The 18,277-nt window shown below is 38.2% G+C and overlaps 1 protein-coding gene and 1 non-coding gene across 2 annotated transcripts; one reads left to right on the top strand and one right to left on the bottom strand.

Moving 5' to 3' along the window:
- The first annotated feature begins 2,814 nt into the window (after nt 1-2,814).
- On the top strand, nt 2,815-2,918 carry LOC125614010. The gene has a single exon (XR_007344654.1). It is a non-coding gene; the product is annotated as a small nucleolar RNA U13 (small nucleolar RNA).
- Nucleotides 2,919-12,879: 9,961 nt separating this feature from the next.
- On the bottom strand, nt 12,880-17,596 carry Sln (sarcolipin). The gene is made up of 2 exons (XM_015489922.2): nt 17,464-17,596; nt 12,880-13,504 (listed from the first exon to the last, which is right to left on the bottom strand). The coding sequence occupies exon 2, from the start codon at nt 13,428-13,430 to the stop codon at nt 13,335-13,337; it is 96 nt and encodes a 31-aa protein (XP_015345408.1). The 5' UTR covers nt 13,431-13,504; nt 17,464-17,596; the 3' UTR covers nt 12,880-13,334.
- Between the last annotated feature and the right edge of the window lie 681 nt (nt 17,597-18,277).

Below are 18,277 nucleotides of genomic sequence, written 5' to 3'. Positions count from 1 at the left end.
TTCTAGCCAAGATCTCGGTGCCTGTGATGATTCATATTTAGATCATGTTCCTTGAGAGTAGAGAAAGATATGAAAGATATTTGTAAGCAGCTGGTTTTAACATCTGAGAGTTGTAAATAAAGTTCTCAAGAAAACCATCCTACTATGGGACTCTCAGAGGCCATGGGAGCTGTTTATTTCTTCCCACAGCTAATTTCAACCTTGCTAAATTTCTTTTCCACTTTTCATCCTAATGACAACTAAAATGTCCCTTATTAAATAGCCATAAGAAAGGGTTCTGAGAAATTCATAAGAATATGTCCTTTGATTCTGATTCCAGCACCCTGTGCACACCTTTTTCAAGTAACCAAACTATTAGAAAGCTGAATCTTCAGTACAGATGCCTGGATATCCAGCCAGTCAGGTCAAATGTCAACCCATCTTCCAGCCCACTGCAAGAGAAACATGGTCTTGGGTAACTACATAATCACACACCTCTGACCATATGTGTGGAATGGGATACAATCTTTGGGACACAACCTAAGGGAACCAGATTTTTCCCTTTCTTCCCGCCTAAGAGCTGTGAAGCCAGATTCCAGTAGAGGAATCCAATTATTCAGAGCTGCCAGTTGGGAAAATGTTGGCCTAACCCTAGGAATCTGGCTTCTCACTCCAGCATTGCCATCAATAAATCATAAGTAGTTGTATAACTTCTCTCAGCCTGTCTCCTCTCAATAAAATTTCACTGTTGAATTAAATATCTTTGATATCCCTCTAGCAAAAATATCCCAGAAACATTATTGGAGTTCTTGTGACAAGGAAACAATTATTTCCTGTGTTTGAAATTAACCCCCAATTATTACAGTGTTATTTCTTCTACCTCTCTGTTGCAATTTATGCCTACACCAGGTGGTCTGGTATAAATACTGTCACTGGGTGCTGTCCATGTAAAGCACTCATTTGAAATGACTCCACATTTTCCATAAGTTCAAAGGTCCACCACATGAAAATAGGCAATGATAGACCACACTGCTTCTCTTTCCCTATTTCTCCATGAAAATTAATCACACAGATATGGCTATGCCAAATACAATTTAATCGATTTGTCTCTCCCCAGAAAATATAAAATATTATAATGATGGTTTATAATCATTTGTAATTAAAACAGCACAGTAACTTAGAGCAATTTATATTTTGGGAGAAAGTTCTTTTCTGATTGACACTCAAACTAGGGGAAGGAGGGCCCACAGCTTCTGATATCTTTTTAAAAAATTCCGACGTCTTTTTTTTCAAGTCATCAGAACTAATATTTAAAAGAACATTTGCCAGTTTTGAATTGCAAATAAAATGGGGCCCATCAAAATATATGTCCTGCTTGCCAGATACTAATACATCATTTTCTCCCAGCAGAGATATCCTTGTATCCTCATCCCTGGAAGTGAGTAACTATACAGTTTGTACAGACAGGTCTGAAAACTGGGTTTGCTTTACTTTTCACTGTAGATAGAAATATGTCCCTTGATTCTGGAGAATTTATTTGCAGATTAGATAGAACCTTGGGTGAAAGTCTATGTCAATCAAGACTGTGTCAGAATAAGCATATCTGGGACACTGAAAATATCATGAAAAGTTTGGAAAAGGAAAAATAGAACCAAGCAGAGTTCTTCAGGGGAAAGATTTTTATTTCACTATACACATCTTTCTCTGGAATGGAATGCTTTATAGCTCAGAGACTAATCATCAGTCATATCAAATGTCAAAGATGTGATCTTTCATAAGTGGCATTCAAAATGAACTGGTTCAAAAATCATCCTTGAAGTCAGTGACATATGGTATAATGCATAATGTATCTGAGATTGGCAGTCTATCAAATTGCATATGGCTGTCTCCCATTCCCAAAGTCAAGATTTGTTGAAATTATCATGTGACCAAATCAAATCCTACAAGTTCAACTTCCCACTTACTGTGTTGGTCTGTATTCTGAATGTAACCCTGTCATTCTGACAGGGTGGGGTCGGATGGGAGTAATGACTTTCAAAAAGGGTTTTGCAATGTCACCTGATTCCAAGTGTGACTTTAATGTTCAAGAGAAATCTTAAAATTGGTTGTAAAGCACTATGATGACCTTGTCATTCTGGATGAATGGAAAGCCCAATAGGGATGCAGCAAAGAACAGGAGCAGCTTTTGTGTTGAATTGTCTGATAATCACCGTGAAACCTTTGGATATCTGAAAAGTTTGCCATTATGAAGAAAAATTGGCTTTGGATTGGCAAGTGTATGTGAATCCCTGGGTGTTGAGTATCACTATGTATGTCATCGTTATGGACTCAGCATCTGTTGAAAATACTCTTTTCTCTCTGTCCTTTTTGAGGCTGTGTCAGAGGAATATAAAGTGGGTAAGCAGTTGGAAAAGAGACAACTCAACAGTAGGATATAGGCCACAGTATTGGCTAGGCCTGTGAACGCTGTCCCCCAAACGATGTCACATCATGCAGACTAGAATGAAATTTCTGCTGCTGAGAAAATTCATTTTCAGGGCCAGGGTTGTTGCTCTGTGGTAGAGCACTTCCTAGCAGGTATGAGGCACTGGGTTCAATCTTCAGCACCACATAGAAATAAATAAATTAAATAAAGGTATTGTGTCCATCTATAACTAAAAAAAATTAATTAATTAAATTTATTTTCACTTTACTCATCTACTGAGAAGCTAACACATTTCTGAATTTTGAAAATCTGAGTCTCAAGTAAAGACTTCTATGCTGAGTTTTTGTTGTTTTGTTTGTTTTTATTCTTGGGTGTAGACTAGCTGCTGGGAGGAATAAAATAAGAGTCAGATCCTTCTGTGGTTCATAGTATGATGATTAGGTTTTCACATCATGGTGTGACATGTGCTTCCTTCAGACCTTATTGCTTAGGTTGGCACACTACCTGTCTGACATGCAGGGAAAACAGTGAGGGTCAAAGGGAGACATAAATGGGAAAAACCTTTTGATGTTTAATGTTTAAAAGCTATTAAAATTTGAATGACAATTTCAGCATCTTCTTTGAAAATGTCAAAATAGAACTTTTACCTACAAGCTAACACATTACATAACCTCAGTTTTAAAAATGTTAACTTTTTAAAAAGTAGAGCTGTAGTTGGTCTGAATATGCAGGTGCAAAGAAAGAAACTTGTTTAGGAGGGAATCCACAGAGCCAGTGTGGAAACTGACTAGGAAGAATGGTACAAGATGCAAAGAGAGCTTTCTCTGGAAGAATGTAAAGGAATGGGAGTAAGAATTCTGTGATCCCTCTGAGAAAGTAGAAACGTGTGCCCTTCTCAGTCCAACCACTGCCCAAATCCTTGATAATAATTAGAAGTGCAAATCCTGAGAGCTGGTATGTTAGGATGCTGTACATTAATTGTTCTTAAACTTTAGTTAATAATCACCAGGGAGCTGGTTTAAAATGTGGCAATCCAGAACCCACTCTTAAAAATTCCCTTTCAGTAGATCTGGGGTTGGTGTGGGAAGCTGCAATTAAACAAGTATTTCATATATTTTAATTCAATCATGCTCACATTTTGAGAAACAGGGTGTACTTTTCAGAGCAAAGGAATCTCCAATTCACCTCTTTCCCCTGCTTCAAAAATATATTTCCAGGCTGAGTGGAGCTCAGTAGCAGAACACTTGCCTTGCATATGTGAGGCACTTGGTTCAATCCTTAGCACCACATAAAAATTAACAAATAAAACAAAGGTATTCTGTCCATCTACAACTACAAAATATTTTAAAATGTATTTTCAATGGGGCTAATTGTATAGTTTAGTGTAAAGCACTTACCTAGCATGCATGAGGCCCTGGCTTCTATTCCTAGTGCTGAACACACACACACACACACACACACACACACAAAAAAAACTTTCACAAAATGCTTCATTATTGCCTCTTGAAATAGCAGTAGCCACAATATTACCAATACTTAACACTTTTTGGGCCTACTGTGTACCAAGCATTGTTAACACTTTACTTGTAATAACATTAACCATCATTTGTAAGCATTTACTAATTGGCATGCATTGTGCTAAACACTTTGCAAACATTATCTAATTTAACTCAGTGACCCTATGTAGAATGTATTATTCTCCATTTTGGGGATGAGGTGCTGAGGATTGAATCCAGAGTTTCTCACATGTTAAACACACACTCTACCACTCATCTATACACCAGTTTCTTCTATTTTTACGACTAAGGAATTTAAGGCCCATCAAAGTTCAGCAACTTGTGTGAGGTCACATATTAGTAAGCAAAATTCAGTCTGTGAATCCAAAAGACCAAGCTTTTTCCAAAGCAATATTTTCAAGTAATCTAATGAGTGGGAGATGAAAATTACCATCTGACAAAATTCTGCAAGTGTGTATAACCAGTTAATGCTGTAGATGGAACTGTTGTTTCCCCTTAATCCCTGTAGATAACACTGACACACTAAAAATAGCTAATCAGCCATCAATATTCTCCTCTCTTATTATCTAGTGTTCACTTGACTGACAAGAAAAGATTTTTCCAGGGCTTGTTTTAAACTCCTGGGACAGAAAAATTTGTACAAGTTGTATATCCTGTATGACTGAGCTATAGAGCCAGTAAGCCACATATCTGAAGGCCTCTGATATACACCATTTCTTTGACATTTTTGGCCCAGAATAAGAGAACATGTCTTGACTCCCAGAATTTCCTATCTTATAGTGCAGAGGGTCAGCCTTGATGATTAGAGAAAGGTACATTTGCTGATCTCAGAGGTGGAGAAAATGAGATTTACCTCTAATCTCTCTTGCCACAGTCTGGCTGCAGCAAACTAACCGAGGGGTGAAGAGGAACTTGTGAAGATTGATACAGCAGGAGTGGGAGCCATTTATTGTAGGACAGTAGGGGTATATATACATAACTAATTACACACAGCTTATCTTAATTAACATAAACTAGACATAGTGGTTAACCAATAAGGAATCATCATCTTAATGATTACACACAGCTTAACTTTATTAACATAAACTAGATACAGCAGTCGGTCATTAAGGAATCTCTGTCATCTTAATGGCTTGATGGCGTTACTTCGCAAACCACTCCCTCTGGCAAAATGCCAGGCGCCATCTTGGCTTGTTTACGGACCCTAACACTCTCTGTTTTATGGCTGATCATTTGTCCTTTCTGAGCCTCGGTCTTCTCACTTTTAAATTATGAATAAACAAAAATACTTTGTTATCTCTAGCCATAGTGAACCTGTAGTTCCATCTATTTGGTAGGCTGAGTCAGAGGGATCTCTTGAGCCCAGGGTTTTGAGTCTAACCTTGGCAACACAGTGAGACCCCATCTCAAAAAATAAATTAATGAATGCTTCACAAGATAAAAGAGAATTAAATAAAATAGGACACGAAATTTTCTAACACACAGTAGGCATGCAGTAAATATTTGTGAATTTTGACTCTAACTTAACACAGCTAGAAAAATGGAAAGTTCTCCAGTATCACCCTGTTGATGGATGAACTTGAAAATATGCTGAACACATTGTACTTTGATGAGTAATTCATAAACATTGTCAAATTGTTCAGGGGTTGATATAGACAGATCAAAAAGAAGTAAGCATCATGAATATTTCATAACTGCCTTTGAAAAAGCTGTTTCAACAGCTTAAAGTTTTTAAAAAGTTTGGTTTGCTCATTAATGTAATGGAACTTTTCGAAGTAGAACTTTTAAATGCCTCTTCTTAAATCCTTCTGTGTTGGACACAGATCTAGCCATGGATATGGTACCTGGCTATTCCAAAGGCTTTTATATCTGGCCAGTCGTTGATGTGCTCAACAGACACTTATCCAGTGATGATGATGGATGAGCTAGGAACTAAAATTAAATATTGAAAAGTCTCCCCATAGACAAGAAGCACACATGGGAGGCACAAACAAACCAACACAATGTGGTGAGTGCTAGAAGCATTTAGGCATGAGGCCCAGAGAAGGGAATTATTTGGGGGTAACTTCTAAGAGGGAAGGACACTTGAAATCTTAGCAAATGATCAGGAGATAGCCAGGAAAATAAAAAGTAGTAAGTTCAGGAAAAGGAATAGCCTTACAAGGAAACCACAGCAGAGGAGACCAGGCCATACTTGAAAATTACAAATAGTGATAAATATTTGGAAATGAGAGTAGAGGAGGGCACATGGGACAGGTGAACAAAAGAGAAGTTACAGGTAAACATGGCACAGCTAAGAAGGGTCTTCTGTGCCAAAAAAAAAATTTTCAGAGTCTGAAAATAGGAAAGTTATAAAATGTTAGATAACATCAGAGAAAAAGATAATAGAACTAAATGGTTAGTTTATTTTGTCTCTATGTGCTTTCTGGGGTTCTCTAGGAATTCAAAACGGGATTCTGGGGATTGGGATTTCAAGGTGAGAATGGACATATCCACCTGCTGAGGAAGGTTCTAGGGATGCCAGGTAGAAATGGCAAGGATCATGCACCAAAACATCTTTGGAGGGAGCCAGGAATGGCAGAAAGAATTATGTTCCAGGGGAACAAAAGGGACAGTGGAGGGCTAAGGAAATAGCAGAATGAAAAAATGGACTATCTCCTTGAGATTTCTTATAGACTGATTGAGAGCCCCAAATTAGTCTAGAGAACAATGGAATCTTTACAATTTTATGACAATATTCATACACCCCTAGTTTGAGTCAGAGAGGCAAAGATGAAAATGTAATTATGGAACCTGTTTTCTATATTGAAGTACCACAGGACTCTTTTCTTAGAGCCATGGATTAGTACATGAATTATCTGAATAATTTTTTATTAATTTTTATTTTAATTTGTTATATATGACAGCAGAATGCATTACATTTCATATTACACATATAGAACACAATTTTTCATATCTCTGATTGTATACAAAGTATAGTCACACCATTTGAGTCTTCATACATATACATAAGGTAATGATGTCCATCTCATTCCACCATCTTTTCTACTTCGATGCCCCTCCCTTACCCTCTCACCCCTTTGCCCCATCTCTTATCCCTTTACCCTATCTAGAGTTCTTCTAATCCTCCCATGTGCCCCCAAAACCCCATTATGAATCATCATTCTTATATCAGAGAAAACATTCGGCATTTGGTTTTTTGGGATTGGCTAACTTCACTTAGTATTATATTCTCTAACTCCATCCATTTACCTGCAAATGCCATGATTTTATTCTCTCTTATTGCTGAGTAAAATTTCATTGTGTATATATACCACATTTTCTTTATCCATTCATCTACTGAAGGGCATCTAGGTTGGTTCCCCAGTTTAACTATTATGAATTGTACTGCTATAAACATTGATGTGACTGGGTCTCTATAGTATACTGTTTTTAAGTTCTTTGGGTATAAACCGAGGAGACGAATAGCTGGGTGGTTCCATTCCCAGTTTTCCAAGGAATCTCCATACTGCTTTCCATTTTGGCTGCACCAATTTGCAGTCCCACCAGCAATGTATGAGTGTGCCTTTTCCCCCACATCCTTGCCAACACTTATTGTTGTTGTATTCTTAACAGCTGCCATTCTGACTGGAATGAGATGAAATCTTAGAGTAGTTTTGATTTGCATTTCTCTAATTGCTAGAGATGTTGAACCTTTTTTATATATTTGTTGATTAATTGTATATCCTCTTCTGAGAAGTGTCTGTTCAATTCTTGGCCCATTTATTAATTGGGTTATTTGATTTTTTGTTGTTAAGATTTTGAGTTCTTTATATATCCTAGAGATTAGAGCTCTATCTGATGTGCATGTGGTAAAAATTTGTTCACAAAATGTAGGACCTCTATTCACATCACGGATTGTTTCTTTTGCTGAGAAGCTTTTGAATTTGAATCCATCCCATTTATTGATTCTTAATTTTAATTTTTGAGCTATAGGACTCTTATTAAGTAAATTGGGGCCTAATCCCACATGATAGATATTGGGGCCAACTTTTTCTTCCATTAGGCTCAATGTCTATGGTTTAATTCCTAGGTCCTTGATTCACTTTGAGTTGAGTTTTGTGCATGGTGAGAGGGGTTTAATTTCATTTTATTGCATATGGATTTCCAGTTTTCCCAGCACCATTTGTTGAAGAGGCTATCTTATCTTCAATGTATGTTTTTGGCACCTTTGTCTAATATAAGATAACTGTAATTTTGTGGGTTTGTCTCTGTGTCCTCTATTCTATACCATTGGTCTAGAGGTCTATTTTGGTGCCAATACCATGCTGTTTTTGTTACTATTTCTCTGTAGTATAGTTTAAGGTCTGGTATAGTGATGACACCTGCCTCACTCTTATTGCTTTAGCTATTCTGGGTCTTTTAGTTTTCCAGATGAATTTCATGATTGCTTTTTCTGTTTATGAGGAGTGTCATTGGAATTTTGATTGGTGTTGCATTGAATCTGTATAGTGCTTTTGGTAGTATGATCATTTTGACAATATTAATTCTGCCTATCCAAGAACAAGGTATATTTTTCCATTTCTAAGGTCTTTCTTTAATTTTTCTTTAGCATTTTGTAGTTTTCCTTGTAGAAGTCTTTCACCTCTTTCATTAAGTTGATTCCCAAGTATTTTTTTTTTGAGGCTATTGTAAATGAGGAAGTTTTCCTCATTTCCTTTTCAGTGTGTGAAGCATGGTGCCAGAGGATTTGTCACTGACGTACAGAAATACCTTTGACTTATGGGTATTGATTTTATAAACTGATACTTTGCTGAATTCATTTACCAGTTCTAGAAAATTTCTGGTGGAATTCTTTGGTTCTTCTAGATATAGAATCATATCATCGGTAAATAGTGTTATCCGTATCCCTTTAATTTCTTTCATCTGTCTAATTGCTCTGGGCAGTGTTTCAAGAACTATGTTAAACAGAAGTGGTGAAAGAGGGCATTCCTGTCTTGTTTCAGTTTTCAGAGGGAATGCTTTCAATTTTTCTCCATTTAGAATGATGTTGTCCTGGGGCTTAGCACAGATAGCTTTTATGATGTTGAGATATGTTTTGTTGTCCCTAGTTTTTATAGTGTTTTGAACATGAAGGGGTGCTGTATGATGTCAAATGCTTTTCCTGCATCTATTGAGATGATTATATGATTCTTATCTTTAAGTCTATTGATGTGATGAATTACAATTACTGATTTCCCTATGTTGAACCATCCTTGCATCCCTGGGTTGCAAGATTGTGGTGCACTATCATTTTGATATGTGTTTGTATTCAATTTGCTAGAATTTTATTGAGAATTTTTGCATCTATGTTCATTAGAGATATTGGTCTGAATTTTTGTTTCTTTGATGTGTTTTTGCCTGGTTTTGGAATCAGGATGATATTGGCCTCACACAATGAGTTTGGAAGTGCTCCTTTTTTTATTTCATAAAATAATTTGAAGAATATTGGTATTACTTGAATAATTTTTATACCTTATGGAGACAACCATATTTTAGACCCAGGGAGAAGATTTGGGGGCAGATATAGTGTTGGAACTGCCAGAAATGGATTTAAAAGCTTGTTTATTTATTTCAATGTGAGAGAATAGTTAGAAAAATACAGGATGTTTCTAAGAATGTCCCATTTATTTGAGTTTAGAGAATACTGGAAGGAAAATCCAAACCAGCTCTGAAAGATGTTATTTTAATTCAAATAGTTGGTTGGCATTGTAATGTGGGCAACTCAGTTCCAAGACAATTTTAGGAACAAAAAATTAAACACTGAAGAGTCCCCATAGACAAGAAATACACATGGGAGGCACAAACAAACCAATAATGTGATGTGTATTGGCATCCCAGGACTTACGACAGAAAGAGGAGAACATTACCCAGCATGGAGCTGCTCCACAGGTGAGATGGTACTGGGGAGAACCGGTCTGGCTGCTGTCAATAGAGGTGGCCAGGTGGTCCAAGTGTCTAAAGTGGTGGTCCAAGTGTCTAAACTCTCTGTAAACATAATCATGGTCCAAACAACTGTTGGTGGCATGAGGTCCCTTCCAGTGTGTGAAGCATGGTGCCAAAGGATCTCAGCAGTGGTCCAACTTGGAAGTCAAACAGATGTGGTCAGAATCTTGAGACTGGCCCTCATAAAGCATCATTACTGCCAGCTGTTGGAGAGATGCTCTATGTTTCAACTCTGTCTTTTTTTTTTTTTTTTTTGGTGGGTGGGGGGTACTAGGGATTGAACTCAGGGGCACTCGACCTCTGAGCCACATTTTGTATTTTATTTAGAGACAAGGTTGCTGAGGCTGGCTTTGATCACTCGATGATCCTCCTGCCTCAGCCTCCAGAGCTTCTGGGATCACAGGCAGGTGCCACAACACCTGTTTCAATTCTGTCTTATTAGCCATTTTATCCCCAGTGTCTAACACAATTCCCTCTACATGAGTTCACAATAAGTACTTAAATGAATGAATGAATGAACTAAAAGAGAGAGAAGTCATGGTAGGCTCAAGCTCATGGGCTAGAACTTCAGTTAACAACTAAGATTCAGAGCTCTGGTTCTAGAGAAGAGCTAATATTTGGTTTAGGGTAACCAGGCCCCTTTCGAGTGGGCAGAGCCAAGAGGGCAGCGAAAAGTACTGCAATGATTCAGAGTACCCAAAGTCCCAGGGAAGGTTATGCATCAAAGATTTCTGAGTCAGTCATTATTTAGCCATAATGACAAGGACTCCTGTATATGGAAGATATTAGACATAGATTCCTAGACCCACAACTGAAAATTGTTAATGATATCCTACCTCTGAAAAGATGACCACAATGTGACCTAAAAATATCAATAGATCTACTCACAGGAAATTAGGAAAAGAAAGATGAAGATTGATAAACCAAGAGAAATAACAGAGAATTACAATTGTTACCTTTACCTAATTAGGCTGATGTATTCAAAAGCTAAAACATATGAGAATAAAACTTAAAACATGGTCAAATGGTTTGGAGATCTATCATCAAACAATCGTCAATGATGAGATGACACTATTTGACATCCTAACTTCACCACCTATGTCTGGTTAGCCAGGTGTCTGACCCTTAGTTCCCACATCCACAAAATGGCCTGATATGTGGAAAGTGGCCAGCACGGGGCTCACCTACAGTGGACTCACGAAATGGTGCCCCCTGTAAATGTGGCACCAGGACAGAGACTTCAGGGAAAAATCAGATGGTCCACTGTCTGGAGGGAATGTGTCACTCCTCTTGTCTTGTCCATTCCCTTCCCCACCAGCACACATTCACCTTCTCAAACACACACACACACCAGGAGATTCTACTAGCCTTCAAAAGGGCCCTCAAGCCACGTGCCTCTGAGCAGGTGTGTTGTATATGAATCATTAACAGTTGTACATCCATGTGTGTAGTCTAACTCCAAAATTAGGCCCAAGACATTGAGGACCATACACTGTTATTTCCCAACTTTTGTTGAAAACCTCTCAAAATACCCATTTTTTTTTCTCTAACTGCATTCAGATTCTTAATGCTGGCTGCACATTAGAATCACCTGGACCCCTTCAAAAAAGGTTTACCTCCAGACCAATTAAATTAGAAACTCCTAGGAACACAGCTCAAGCTTGGGTGTTTTTCCAAAGGTTCTCAGGGGATTCTGAGGTGCCACTCAAGTGTAGTGACCTGTGGAACTGCAGCACTGGTATTATTTAGGAGCATATTTGATGTGGACTCACAGGACCCACCTCTGACAATCAGAATCAGATCTGAACCAGAATCTGCATTTAAATGAGACCTCAGGATGATTCACAATCACGTCAGTTTGAGAAGCAATGGTTAGTAGGTATCGGTGACTCTCAACTCAGCTACACAATGTAATCATCTAGAGGACTTTGGGGGTTTGGGGTAGGGAGTATTTTTTTTAAATCCTCTGGACATTTTTTTAATATGTTGATGGACCTTTATTTTATTCATTTATTGATATGTGGTGCTGAGAATCGAACCCAGTGCCTCACACATGCTAGGCAAGCACTCTACCACTGAGCCACAACCCCAGCCCAGGGAGTATTTTTTTAATGAAGCTTATGTGTGGGTTCTGCCCCCTTAGATTTGCATTTAGTTGGTCTGAAGTGAACCCAGCATCAGGATCTTGAAAACTCAGCCCTAGATTTGTTGACTTTCTTTGAATCCAACCAGGCCTGAGAACCATAATGCTACATAGGCAGTTCCCCAGGATAGATCCAGTTCATAGCAAGGAATGCCTCCATGAGGGGTGCTAGGAAAGATGAGGCCTAACCACATTCCTCTGTCCCCGATGTCACCTCAGAACTGACCCAAGGAACATCTAATTCTAGCAACATGTTTAAGAAATGCCCATTTCATGTCTCTTTCATAAACATAAGTAATGTGTATTTTCCATTTTCCTCCTTTTATAATGGTAGTTATTGACTAGCTCCCTTTGTATACAAACAATAAACCCGAATATGCTGCTGTTAGGGAAATGACTTTGGTTTACTCAGTGGTAAATAGGGTATTGAATTCTAAATATTTAATAATAATAATAATAGGTAATGAATTCTAAATATTTAAAAACGCTAAACGTGGAGATACTACAGGGTAGAATACACATTTCTTGTGAATTCTAAGGAAAAAACATAATACTTCAAAGATATTTTGTGCTTTTAGTGGGCACTTCAGGTTCCCGTCCAGATCTCATAGTGGAATAAACTTACTCTCCTTCTGTCCTTGGACAAGTTAAGGGAAAAGTTTGAGGAGCTCTGAACCAATGGGATTATTTGAAATGTGACACTCTAACTTGACTTGGTTTCAAATCCTCAGCAGTTGGAGCATCTTGGCTTATCTCAAATGCTAGAAATACTGTAGCATTTGTCACTTCAATCCCAGCCAAGGGTCAAATGCTGTATCACACCTAGTAACTAAAATAAATTCTAAAAGCTGTTTTTGTGGTTGACTTAACTTTATTCACATGATCACTGGAGAGATTGACAAAGACTTCCTCTAACATTTCTTCTGGAGGGTTGAATTAGAGTTTGGTTGCAGACAGTGTGGGTTGGAGGGATGTGCAGTGAGACAGATCAGGGGCTTGTTATAATTCTACATCATCATGAATCCCGTTTAATTTTAACCTTGAGGCTTGTCTGACACATTTGCAGTAAGAGCTGGGGAATAAATCTAACACTCACTGGCAAGCACTTGGCAGCCTGCAAGAGCAGCATCTTAGAGAAAACAATCAATCCTAGTGCTGGGGCATGTCAGGCATTGTGAGTGCAGATCAGAGGTGCCATGGGGTGTCCAGAATGGCCTCCCATGACAGTGACAGCAGTGGGACCTCAGGGTATGCAGAAGGCAGCTCCAGAGCATCTCAGTCAGTCCCAGGAGTGAGGCATGGCCTCTCAGTATTGATAGGACCTCACAAGGAGCCACATGAGGAGGACTGTAATCAGGACAATGGTGAAGTTGAGAAACAGCTCCCGGGTGGATAGCTCCATCCTCAGAGTGGCTGGATGAGACCTTCAGGTAGACTTCTGCGGGCACAGCAAGACCTCCGGCTTGTCCTCACCTCCTAACAGAAAGTGACAAAGAAAACATGGGGAGGTGAACAAGTGTTCCTGGAAGATGATGCTTATTCTTTTCCAAAGGAAATAGAAGTATTGTGGGAAAGGAGGTGGTTTGGGGCTGAACTGTGTCTTCCTCTAATTTCGTATGTTGAGATCCTAACCCCCCAGTACCCAAGAATGTGATTGTATTTGGGTCTTTTGAAAGGTAATTGAGTTAAAATAAGGTCATTAATGTAATCCCTAATCCAATATGACTGGTGTCCTTATATGAAGAGGGGATTTGGACAGACTCATACAGAGGGGAGACAATGTGAAAACACAGGAAAATGAACATCACCAAGCCAAAAAGAGTAGTATCAGAAGAAACCAACCCTGCCGACTGTCTGATTTCTAACATGTAGCCTCAGATTCTTTGACTAGAACCATCACTCTTCTCTAGGTCTCCAGCCTGCAAGCCTATCCTGAAGATTTTGGACTTATCAGTTTGCACAACCACAGGAGCCAATTCCTTAAACACACACACACACACACACATACAGTTGTTTCTCTGAAGAACTCTAATACAGAGAGCCTGGTTTCTCTGCCCACTGTGATAAACACCAATACTTTTGTTCTGATTTTCTTCTTGGATGATTGTATTGGTGCTTTCAATAAAATATAAAATATTACATTTTTCTCTCTTCAATTTCTGCGGGTGTATGCATGTATTCACTTTGCTAACTAAATATCACTAAGTAGGAGCATCAAAACAGAAAAAAAAAGTTACAATTTAGTATTGTTCTTGTTTTGGGTAACATTTAGATGTGGGATATCATAATCCTTCAGGTTTCAGGCTGCTATAGGTCTTTATCTAACCCTGATGAAAGCACAAAGTAGTTCCAACAGCTGCATGGTTTTTGTATAAGCCTACACTGGGCACAAAGCCTACCGGGGTCAAACAAAAGTCCCTCACATAACAGATACTCAGTCCAAGAAGCAAGTGTTAACTTAATGGGTATTCCTATTTCAACAAATGCTTGTGCCAGCTATTTTTAGTTAGGCCCAGGATGTGCCTAAGTTGTAAACATTTCAAAGAGCAGGGATGGTATCTTCAGAGTGTGTACAGATTGTACCTGCAGGAAATCAAACTTGAAGAACATACACAATGCAGTCAATCAAATTATTAGCTTCAGTGATATATTATAATTGGCTTTTGTTTTGCAATATAAATAAAATATAAGATTTCTTTTTAAAAATTTTTTTTAGTTGTAGATGGACACACAGTATCTTTTATTTTATTTTTATGTGGTGCTGAATATCAAACCCAATGCCTCACACATGCAAGGCAAGCACTTTACCACTGAGCTACAGCCCCAGCCCAATAAAATAGAAGATTTCTATGTTAAATAATTTTATGTAGATACATATATTTTAGATATCTTGGACCAAATTCTACTACAGAATGAAAAAGTTTAGGCAGAAAGGACATTCTATTTGCTAAGGATGGGAGTGCAAGGGACAGAGAGGTTTGTTAGCAAGGTTTTGACCTGAATGGTATTTTTAACCATCTAACCTGACTCAATTATTAATAATATTTATTATATCATCAATAGACCAAATTATTAGCTGTGTAAATTTCAGCTGAATAATCAAATTTTAAATTATGTTAATATGACATATAGGTTCAAACCAGATTATTTCAACCAGTAGACTGTTGAGTTGGGGTTTAAAATGGCCAATAATGGTGAATCTATGTTTAATTTCCTATTTAATTTTTATCCATCTTTTGACCTTCAGCATGAAGGAAATAGTAATTTGCCAATGAAAAACTTTACAAAGATTTGCTTGGAAATGAAAGTAAACAGAAGATTCATGGGTAAAGAAATAACAGAGAATATATAAGAATGCACATAAGAGCAGAGGGGAGTAGGAAGGGAATGAATCCAGCCAAGGAGGCTGGAGGCAAAGGAATGAGAATCAAAGACAGACTCTTCCTTATGAACTTACTAATTGAAATCAAACCCTGATCCAAATGCCTACTTTGGGATTAAGTTCTCAAGAAGTGCAGAGATACAGCCAGGTATAATGGTGTGTGCCTATAATCCAAGCAACTCAGGAGGCTGAGGCAGCAGGCTAACAAGTTCAAGGAGGAGCACAAGTTCAAGGCCAGCCTCAGCAACATAGGGAAACCCTCAGCAACTTGGCAAAACCTTGTCTCAAAATAAATAAATAGGACTGGGATGTGACTCAGTGGTAAAGCACCCCTGGGTTCATCCCCTTACCCCCCCCCCAAAAGAGAGAGAGAGAGAGAGAGAAGAAAGGTGGGCAGGGGGAAGAAGCAGAAATTATGAAACCCTATTTATAATGATCAAAACAATCCAATCTAGGGAAAGCAAAATAACTTTCCCATCAAATCTGCTTATTAGATTAAGCTATTATATAAGGGAATTATGGATAGCAATCCAACAGGAATATACTTGGATAATGAGAAAGATGCTATTAAAAGCAGTTCCAACAGCTCTGTTCATGTTACCTGTACACTAGGGCAAGTATTATTGTGATTTTTGTCTTTGCCAAAATTACAGCTGAGAAATTGACTTTTAGAGAGAAGTTGCTTGTGTAATGACTCTCAGAAAGTAGGAAGCAGAGCTAAAAGTGGGAGACTAGAATTAGTTATCAGAATTGTGATCACTCCACCAACGTATTACAAGAACAAATTATTATTGCAATTAACTGCCATGGCTAAACAAAGTTAGTATGAATTTTTGATCACTATGGAAAATAATTTGACATTTTAAAAATTAAAGTGTAAAAGGCTTTCCTCCTAATATCTAACAATTTCCCTTCTACCCCCAGATGCTCAAGCACACACGTGCTGAGGTACAAACACAAGAATGTTCACTACATTGTTCACAAGAACCCAAACAGGATACATCTCCCATGTTCATCAGCAGTACAGTGGTGCATATATTTGAATGCTACAGAGTAAGGAAAGTACAGGAACTACTACAGTTGCACACAACAGGATAAATGGATCTCACAAGCATGATTGTTGAACAAAAAAAGAATTTACAAAGGGAACATAGAATATGACTCCATTTAGACAAAATCAGAAATAGGGAATTTAAAATATTGTATAGGAATACAGACATGGTAAAACTTTAAAGAAAAGCAGGGACAAGACAATCTTAACATTTTAGGAGCAGAAGAGGGGTGATCAGGATTGGACTTCTTGGGTGCTGGCAAAACGTGTTTCTTGATGAAACTTATAATTATTGTTTAAACTGCATATGTTTATGGACTCCACAAGTTTTTTTTTCAATTTTCTCTGAATTGACAGGTTACCAGGTTACCCATCACACTTCTGTGTCTACTGTGGTTCACCTCTTACAATTTATTGCACTTCAATGGCTTCTTTAAATATTTATTGTTTTGTGTATTTTTAAATGAACAAAACATAAAGAATTAAAGTGAGAATTTTCAAGGAACACAATCCAATCAATGTCTGTGCTGAATGTAAGGTGTAGACTTTTTTTTCACCCTTTAAGAAGAACAGACCAAAGTTAGAAATTCAGATCAGCAGTGTTTTATTTTTCTGCTGTTAATACACCAAACAGCTTTGACTTCACTCTAAACCTTCCCTAGCATCAAGTTCATGTCTTGTGATCTGAAGTGATTGTCATATAGATGAGCCAAACACCAAAAGGCTATGAATAGATTGTACAAGAAGCTTGACATTGGCTTTCTTTCATTAGAAACTTTGAGAAGATGGAAGATAAACTTTCTTCCATGATATGAAAAAAAGAAAATGCACACCAAAGAAAAGCAAGAATCAATAATATTCACTTTACATCTTAAGAAATACCATGTACAAGGAGCGTCATCTATTTTTGAGATATAGAAGCTCTCCTCTGTCTCCCTCATTAGTAATTTGTGCACACAAACACACATCATCTGCTGAGCAGGAAATCCTGTTCAGGGTTACCTGAAGAGGGTCTAGGACACGCCCTGGCTGAGTAGACTTCTCCTTGTTCTCTCCCACTCAGGCCCCAACTCCTGTTCCTCTCCCAGGCTGTCTGGACTCCCCGACTCTGGGCAGAGCCTAAAGTAGTCTGAGGGAGGTGGCACTCACTATGACGTCAGTGATGAAACATCTCAAAGGAACACCCTCAGAAGGTCTGAGGCTATTTGTGTTCAGGGGGACATGGAAATGTGTTGACTAAGACCTTATTCCTTTGGTTACCAATTTGTATTAACCCCACAGTGACCTTTTAGTGTAATTTATGTGGATTTTAAATTTATCTTTTACATCTTTATGAATATCTCTAGCATGTCTTTAAAACATCATAAACCAAAAGCAATAAGCTAATTTTAACCAATCGATGCTGCATTTGGCTCTTCTCCCCACTCAGCACGTGAAGGTGTGGAAATGTGACTTCATTTCACCACCCACATCTTTATCTATCTGACATGTGAAGAGGTCTCTGTCTTGCACCCACACCGCCAGTCTCCCCCACACACAAGAATTCTATAGGCACTCCTTGAAAACTGACTTCAATTCCGGCAGTGAAAGTCCTCCCCCGTCACCTGCTACACATAACTTCCCAGCTAAGCCGGGCGCTCCAAGTTTACACATTCATCTACAGTTTCATCTGAAACAGCTGAGAAAGCCCTGGTTTGAATATCTCTGTCAGTACACTAACATAGGAGTGAAATCAGACAGCAAGACCCAGTCATTGGGGGTAGATTGGGGGTCGAAGAGGAGCTGGTCAAGATAGTAAAGACATGATATGTAAACT

Source organism: Marmota marmota, unplaced genomic scaffold, assembly GCF_001458135.2.
Source record: "Marmota marmota marmota unplaced genomic scaffold, marMar, whole genome shotgun sequence".
Classification (NCBI taxonomy): Eukaryota; Metazoa; Chordata; class Mammalia; order Rodentia; family Sciuridae; genus Marmota; species Marmota marmota.
This window is presented reverse-complemented; position numbering and strand designations above follow the sequence as displayed.

Excerpts from the sequence above, each read along its gene's own strand:
- Sln (XM_015489922.2), bottom strand. The coding sequence starts at position 13,430 with ATGGAGCTATCCACCCGGGAGCTGTTTCTCAACTTCACCATTGTCCTG.